Raw genomic sequence first — 9,063 nt, forward strand, 5'->3', positions numbered from 1 at the left:
CACACAAGTTGTTCTGGTGGATGGTGCATAGCGGCCCATGTTGCCCCTCTGGCCGGATCACATAGACTGGTCGATCCCTCCTGGGTTGGCTCTGGACTACGTATGGACGGGGATCCCAGTAGTAACCCAACTTCCCGCGAGCCCTCTGGCGGAAGTCCCGTACTAGGACTTTTTCTCCAGGCAATAGGGGTTGCGCCCGTCGACCACGATTCAGTCGACCTTGGTCGATTGCATGCCGTCCAAACAGCACAAAGAAGGGGGCCAGTCCAGTCACGCTGTGCGGTGTGTTGTTGTACCCATGCACGAGGCCTGGAAGATGCTGCCTCCACCGAGGATGCTCCCTGGTCTAAGGTGTTCAACAACCTGATGATGGTCTGATTCATCCTCTCGCAGGTGCCGTTTCCTTGAGGATGATAAGGTGTCGTCCTCACTTTCTGACATCCATACAGGGAACATAACTGACGTAGCAAGTCTGCTTCAAACGAGGGCCCCTGGTCTGTCAGAATGCGTTCTGGACATCCAAAGGGCTGTAGTACAGTATTCCAGAGCACCCTTGCTGTGGTGGCTGCAGTCTGATCAGTCGTGGGCACAGCAAAGGCAAATCTAGAAAAGAGATCAACCATTACAAGTATGTAAGGATGACTGTCCCCTGGGCATCGAAGGGATAGATAGTCCATGGCCAAGGTTTCCCAAGGGTAACCTGTCTCAACGGAACACAGTGGGGCCCTTGGTCCGGCCCCGGCTCGGCCCAGGACACATTGAGGGCACTCCTGTACCCATTGGTGACTGTCCTTAGCCATCCCGATCCAGAAGAGGCGTTCTCGCAGTGCTGTTAGGAGACGGAAGCCCTTTGCATGGCCCAGGGCAAGATGATACTGCTCCCACAACGATTTCCTTCCCTCCACTGGGACCACGATTGCCGTTTGGTTGTGCTCCGCAGGTGGAGAGCATCGCTTCACCAGTCTCCTTCTTGCACACCCAGTTTCTCCCAGCAACTGTCTTCCAGCGGCCGTTAAGATCCGACGTTCTCCTGGAGTTGGTCTACTGTTCTTCTGTCGCCACTGTCGGATCCTGGCCAGCTCTGGGTCCCGGTCTTGACGCTCCACCCATGAGTCCTGTTCTGAAACCTCAGGTCCTGGCTCAGGCGTCTCCACGCGCCTCACAACTGCGGCCTCTGGGAACCGGGATAGCGCATCCACATTAAGATGGTCAGCCCCTGGCTTGTGATGCAGAGTGAAGTCATAGTTAGCCAGCTGGGCCTGCCACCTTTGCTCCACCGCCCCCAGCTTTGCCGTCTGCAGGTGAAGCAAGGGCCTGTGGTCTGTGAAGACTTGAAACGTAGACCCCACAAATAGTCCTTGAATTTTTCCGTCACCGACCACTTCAATGCCAAGAGGTCCAGCTTGAATTTCGTTCAGCATCATGGAGCCCACGGCTGGCATATGCAATCATGCGCTCCCGGCCCTCCTGGACCTGAGCCAGTACCGCCCCCAGTCCATGCAGGCTGGCATCAGTGTAGAGGCGGAATGGGAGTGAAAAATCTGCATACGCCAGGACCGGGGCTCTCAATAAGGACTCCTTAAGGTCCTGGAAGGCCTTCTCACAATCCGGACTCCAGTGGATTGCTCGGGTCTTACCCACTCCGGTTCCCCTCAGCAACGCATGTAGTGGTCCTGCCCTCCATGCAAAGGCTGGGATGAAACGGCGGTAGTAGCAGACGAAACCCAGGAACGAGCGCACTTCCCGTACATTGGTGGGTGTGGGCCAGTTCTGGACAGCTTCAGTCTTTTCGGGATCAGTGGCCACGCCCCCTGGAGTCACCACATGGCCGAGATATTGCACTGAGCGCTGGAATAGCTGGCACTTCGCAGGCTGTAGCTTTAAACCATGTCCGTGTAGTTTGGCGAAGACCTACTCCAGGTGGCCTACATGGGAAGATATCATCCAAATAAATTAACAAAAACTCATGCACCTGCCCTCCAAGACAACGCTGCATCAGCCGTTGAAAGGTTGCCGGTTGCGTTGCACAACCCGAAAGGCATCCTTTCAAACTCGTAGAGACCGAGTGGGGTTGCAAAGGCAGTCTTTTCCTTGTCTGCAGGATGGACTCCCACCTGCCAGTAGCCACTGGCAAGGTCCAGCGTGGAATACCATTCAGCTTTCTTCAGGGTGGTCAGGGACTCCTCCACCCTAGGGAGAGGACAAGCATCTTTATGTGTGACTGCGTTTAATTTCCTATAGTCCACACAAAATCTCCAAGACTGGTCTTTCTTCTTGACCAGGACTACTGGACTTGCCCAAGGGCTGGCACTTTCACATATGACTCCTCCCTCTAGCATGTCACGCAGAAGGGTTCGCAGTTCATCATAGAGGCTGGGAGGGACAGGTCGATAACGCTGGCGAATCGGTGCGGCGTCCCCTGTGGGAATGGTGTGGTAGACAGCATCTGTACAGCCGTGGTCCTCCTCACTTTGGGCGAACACTTTCTACCACCGCTCTAGCAGCCCACGAAGCTGGCTGGACTGGGACGGGTTCAGCCCGTCAGTCCGTTGAAGCAGAGTGGCAAGACAGGTAGGAAGGGAGCTACTCACTGGCCTTACATCAACCTCTACCACTGCATCAGTCTCTTGCCGGAGGACCAGCTGGTTTGGGGCTTGGACGTCATCCCTCCCCAGGTGCAGGAAACGGGCCAAAGGTCGCCGGGGGGGAAGTACCACCGGGAAACACCGCTGCCTGTGGACATGCACCTTTAGCGCTGCGAGAAGCGGCTCTTGAAAACTATTACCGCGATGTTTTAGGTCACGTGATATGGTCCCTGTGACATATTTGTAGTCAGCTGCTAAGCAAAAACAAATTCTAGCCATCATGCATCGCTTCAACCCACATACAATGCGTTTGGTACATCGGGTCGAATTCGCCTACTGAAATCAGAGCGCAGCAGGATTTGACTAAATTGACATCATTACCTGCGACTGCGGGGATCTGGCTTCTCAGGTTGCCAGAGATGGCAGCAGCGGGAGGGTAGAATGGGACGCCGGTGGAGGTTGGGACTGCACTTCCCAGAGTTCTGCGCGGGATAGAGACGCCGTCGGGGGCTGTCGGAGTGACGTCTTCGGCCCGCGTCGAGGAGGAAGCGGCAGGTTCCCGGGATGTAAACACGGCGGCCTGGAGAGAAGAGCTGGAAGGTGAAGCGGTAGCGGCCTCTAAGCTTTGGATCCTGGAATTCATGCTGGAAATGGATGACTGGGTGGAAGACAGCGCTGCCATGATGGCGTCGTTTCCCGGAGCTGCAGAGGCGACTGCTGGAGTCGGGGCTCTAGCTCTTTTGGCCAGCTGGGCAGCAGCTGGAGTCGGAGCGAATGCTGAGTTCCGGGAGCTGTGTTTGCGTTTGCTGAAGCTTTCCGAGGAGCGGAGACAGGAGCTGATCGGCGGGTGGAGGTTGAGACCCAGCGAAATTTAAAATAAAGCTAACAGTTCTTGGTGTGACGCTCCGACCTGAGCGGTTACATCGTTGGTAAACAGAAACTCCAGCGGCTTGGAATCGGCCAGTCATCGAGCAATGGGACATCTGTGGCGTTACCTTGCCTGCCGGGCGAGAGCTTCGACGGAGAGATGGAGCCCTCTCATCGTCGTAGATTCGTCGGCTTCCTCTGTTTCGGGGTTTTGCTGAGGCTCCGTACCGTCATATTGCCGCGGGTCCTCGTCATGGACGGAGGGCGACGACATCAGCAGCAGCAGGGTGAGTACGAACGTGAATAGCGAATTCTCTTCGAACGGGAGCTCGTCTGAAAACGCCGGCAGAGGAAGCAACGAGGGAAGTCAGGCTAGAACAGTTTAAATAGCGCGCTCTGAATGCAATTTCCCAATAGGAAGCGAGCACGGGGAGTCAGCTGGGCCGTCAGCTGATCTCCTCGGTTTTGACAGCTACGCTGTTGCTGCTGATTTAGAGCTTGACGTCGTGGCCTGCCAGAACTAACGCTACGCTTGATTTTTCTCGATTGTTTACACACATTTTCTGAAAGCATGCCTCATACTCTCAGAACTCTACACACAAATCAAAAAACACACACACAATGGGCAAAACCCCTCAATTCTCCTGCAAAATGAAACTTTACATTCAAAACAATGTTATTTCTTCTCAAAATGGTATTTTGTTTTCAAATGACACACACAAACCATCATATGAATAGACATTTATAAGAACCAGTTGAACACTGATGTGCTCAATGTAAAACACGATGAACACTTCTTCTCCATTGAACTGACTTAGGCCTTTTTTTGTTCAGTGTTACACTCACTACAGACAGTACATACATACATGTGTTGTAAAATATTTTTAGAATATTGTTTTTATATATTTTATTTATCCCACAAGAATACTGTAATGTACACAGTTTTCATCCCAACCAACACAAAGTTGCATACATACAAAACCAGAAGAATTTACTGTATACAGTTACAAAAAACAACAACAACTATCCCGCATCCTCTCTTCTGTTTCAGTCTGGCCACAGCACCTCATCCACATCACAGGCAATGTAAGCGATGGCCAAGCAGCGGGGGAAATAGCATGGCAAATCCATGCTAGGCTCCTCCTCGTACCTCACTCCTCTGGCTCTGCCTCTGTTGCCAATGTTGGCATCCATTGCTCCAAAACAGAAGAGCTCACCTGTTGCACTTTTATGCTAATGCTCTGATTGCAAATTGTAAAACTGTGTTGCAGGTGTTTTCCAATGAAATGAGTCAGTGTGCATAGTAGGGAAATTAACTTTAGAATTTTGAATGGCAGTGTGTTCCTTGTGAAAACAAGAGATTTTCTTCATGAAAATTGTGCCAAATGCAGAGAATTGTGTGTAGTGTTTTGAAAAAAGTGTGTTTTAGAACTGCAATTTGAGTGTAAAGCAGGAATCGTGCTTGCAGTTTAGCAGAGTTAGTTCAGGGTGTTGGTGCATGAGTTACATGTTGTGGTCATTGTGTCTCAAGTACCAGTATTTGTGTGTAAACAATTGATAAAAACTGTAAACTGCAGTTCATTTTGAAGCCTCTCTACATTATTGTTTCATTGGGTTTAGTAAATGTTACTTTTTTGTTACTTTTGCTGGCGCACTTCAATACAAATTATGAATGACCCATCTCAGAGTATCTATATAGAAGTACGGTTTATGAAAATACGAAGACAGAGATTAGTGCAAGATATCATGGTACTTGTCTTACTCTTCCTTGTGTTACAGGGGAGGAAGAAAAAAGCCATTGTTTTGGTCTTGGTTGAGCTTGAAAAAGAAGTTCAAGCATTGTAATTGTGTGTTAACTGTATGTATTTTGTGTCAAAGCAAAAAGAAACACGTGAATTGTATAGTTTACACAAACGGATGTTGTGCTAACTGTGTTAAGAGTTTAGGAAAAGTGTTAAAAGTATTGAAAAAATTGTCATAGCAATCTGTAATGTTTTGTGCTGAAGTTAGCTCAACTGCAGTTTGAAAAACGCATGCAGATAGACAAAACACAAATTGATAAAGAAAACAGGTCCAAGGCATACAGGAGACAATGGAATTTCCAGTGGACACAAAACGTTTCAAAATGAATATTGTTTAATGTAATATTGTTTTCAACCTGTGAGTCTACAAAGGGGCCATCATGGTAACTTGTGGTCCTGGAGACACCGAGTCTTTGCCAGGTGTTAAGATTTCTGTCTGTGGACTGATTTTGTCACGTATTATCATTGCAACTGTGGAAGATGCAGTTATTCAACTTTATGTCTCATGGTACTTTGTGAAATAGTCACAAAATGTAATCTATTGGGTTTTTTAGCGTCACTTTGCACAACTTCTTAAATCCGTCAGTCTTGATGACATAAACACAAAATGAAAGTTTGTTTTAGACAACAAAACCTCTTCGTTAGGTTTAAAAATGTCACAAAGGTTTGAAGATGGCTGTCATGAGGGTGCCATAAGTATGGAAGTGGGGCCATTTCCTTTACTAAAGCCTCACTTTACATCTACATTATTGGTTATTATACACTATTATTGCATTGGTTTTTTTAATGTCATATTCTACAGTGATAAATCTGATGTACAGTGTTGACCAAGTGGTGGAAATGTTTTTTTCCCCATTTGCTTGTGGTTCTCAACAATTAATGCGGTATGAGACTATGAATGTGACTGTGACTTTTAAATGAACTCAAAATTACAGCAGCATTGACTGTAAACTCACATTTGAACACTGCAGATGCTCTAGTGGAGTATTAGTAAGAACATTAGTGATTGTGTAAGAAGTCTAACACAACTGGGTCAAAGGTTCTGGCTTCCTGAATATTTAGCAGCTGTCAGTGTGTGGGTGGAGAGTGGGGCTATAAATGACCACAGCACCAAGTAAAGGTGTGTTCTTATCACAAACTGGAACTCACATGTAGGTTCAACCTGAGACTGGAACAAACCTCAAACCAGATCACAGTAAGTTATTGTGCTCGCTTTTGAAACATTGGTAGTGTGCTTTCAAAAAGCTGTGATTGCACACAGCCAACCAGGTGTAGAATTGTTTTTTTAGGATACATTTAAATATAGTATTTGTCGTATTTTTAGTCATGTGTAAATCCATGAAAGGTTAGTTTCAGAGTTGATATGTGACCTGGACAAATGGCTGTAGAATTCCCTGAACCCAAAGTGAAAAATGCCAAAGGCGTTGCATTTACAATGATTATGAAAAAGGGTGTATTGGAACATTTGAAACCATCTAACATTGCTTATTTTTTTGCCAGGTCTACGTATAACCTTCAGCGCACCAGAAATGGAAAGCATACAGGAGTTGATCCCCTTCGCCAAAGAGATGCTGAGCCAGAAACCCAGCTGTGGTTTGCTGAAGGTCTACCTGGTGGGTTCAGTGTTTGCAGTGTTGGGGACGGTCATCGGCCTGGTTGAGACCGTTTGTTACCCTTTCTCCTCTGGTGAGCCCATGGACGCGGAGATGGTCCTCATGTTGGCCCGGGAGCAGAGAACTGTTGATGCCCGCATGCAGCATAATGTGGAGGGTGAGGAGGAAGAGGGAGCGGCTGATCAAGATGGGGCTTTGACCCAGAGCATGAACCTCCACAAGACCCAGAGACACAGCCAACGGATCATGGCCAACCGGCTGCACGCTTCCTAAAGCCAAAAGGCCCCCAGAGACTTGAAATATTTATTATCTGTCGTGCAACACGTGCATAATATGAAGCTTTATAGACAGAAATGTCTGAGGTGCCTGCCATTCTGTACTGCTTATTGATGATGCCTTCAAGTGCTGTCAGAAATGTTTCCAAGTAGGCCTTTATGCATTGGATACACATGCATTGGAAAGACCCCTGAAGGTTCCATGACAGCCTACCTGGGAGAGTTGAGACCATAAAAGTAGAATATGAGTAGAATGGACATTGAATTGTTTTCAGTTGTCACTTGACAAGTACAAAAGAAAATGGTGGTTGTTGAGAAGGATTACTGGCTCGGTATCTAGTTATCTAGCTATCTAAGCGCTATGTATCTAGTTAGTTAGGTAGCTAGTGAGCTAGGTATCCAGTGAGCTAGGTATCTAGTCCTTCAGTGCAGCAGGCAGTGAGGAAGGGCGACAGTTAGACAGCTGTTCACCAGCCTGAAGCTAAATTTACTTGAAAAACAGTCATTGTATATGCAAATCGTAGACAGTTACAGTTCAAGCAGAACAAGCAAACAACAGACACAACCAAATCAATGTTAGGGGGTTGTAGTTAGGAGTTTCTGAGGAGTACCTGAAGGCAGCATGGTGTTGACAGACTGCCTGGTTGTGGTAAGCTGCTATGTAGCGCTGCCTGGTGGATGAACCTGATCTGCTGATCCACAAGACCACAACTGTGATCAATGTTGTAATTATGCTATGTGTAAATACTGTAAATATACTACATTTTTAATGTAAATAAAGTTGATTTTATTTATATTCTGCTTTCCCTCTGATTGGATTATTTTTTCAATCAAATTATTCTCTCTCTTTCTTTAGTTGAGAAACTATAATAGCAATAGCGATTAAAGTAAAATATAGCACATCAAATGATAAAGGACCCGTCCCACATTCTACACACCAAGTATGAGCTCTACCATCTGGGAGAAGGTTCAAGGCCATGAGTTACAAAAGCAACCGTTTTAAGCTATCCTTTCTCCCAACGTCAGTAACTCTCCTGAACAAAAATAACTTATCACCAAGAATAGGAGAATGTTGTACTGAGCAAACTGTTGTGTGTGTCTCCATTGCACTGTCAGTACATTTGTTATGGAAAGTCTTGCATGTGTATGATGTATAGATACAGTGATGGCACTCTTCTAGCTCAAGACAAATTTCTCACACGTAGGACAAAGTATATCAGACAGAACATCAGATGGAATTACAGAAACTGCATTATTGTATTTTGTGTCAGGTCTGCCCTTATACAATAGACAGTATATTGTAGAGATCGTACATTGTGATTTGAACTGCAGTGTCTTTTGAAGCCTCTCTACATTATTGTTTTGTTGGGTTTAGTAGATGCATGCATTTCGTTACTTTTGCTGAAGAAATTCAATACAAAAAACTAATGATCCATCTCAGAGTATCTGTGATGGCCACACAGCCATATTTGAAAGCGATAACCTCATACCCTTACACTTTCCTTAGTTCAGGCTGTTTTTCCTTAAGATTGGTTTGTATACCTTTTCAGATACATAATATATTTTGTTGCAAATATTTATTTCGTTTTAAATAACATACAGGACACTTGCTTTGTTTTACATACTTTATTTAGTTGTTTTGGATTGTTTTTTTTCTAAAACAGTTTCTTTCGAGCTTACCAGTGTTGTGGATTCTACACCCTGGAAGGATGCAGGCAGTCAGCTGGATCAAAGGGGTGGTGCTGTACAGCTTTATAGGGGAGGTGGCCAAATTGGACACTACCACTACTTGTTGTGTCTGGGGGGTAGCTTAATTTTCTCCCAAGATGTTTGACTTTTGATTTATATTTGATTTATATAAATGTATTTGGTGAATGTTAATTAATATATATATATATATATATAATTTTTATTTTTTTGT

General features: G+C 46.0%; 1 protein-coding gene across 1 annotated transcript; it reads left to right on the top strand.

The window, feature by feature from the left end:
• Window positions 1–6,385: 6,385 nt before the first annotated feature.
• Window positions 6,386–7,921, top strand: LOC311026425 (G0/G1 switch protein 2-like). Its single transcript, XM_084029990.1, has 2 exons — window positions 6,386–6,449; window positions 6,755–7,921. The coding sequence occupies exon 2, from the start codon at window positions 6,784–6,786 to the stop codon at window positions 7,138–7,140; it is 357 nt and encodes a 118-aa protein (XP_083886116.1). The 5' UTR covers window positions 6,386–6,449; window positions 6,755–6,783; the 3' UTR covers window positions 7,141–7,921.
• Window positions 7,922–9,063: the final 1,142 nt, after the last annotated feature.

The sequence above is a fragment of the Eutrigla gurnardus genome, assembly GCF_963514095.1.
Source record: "Eutrigla gurnardus genome assembly, chromosome: 2".
Lineage (NCBI taxonomy): Eukaryota > Metazoa > Chordata > Actinopteri > Perciformes > Triglidae > Eutrigla > Eutrigla gurnardus.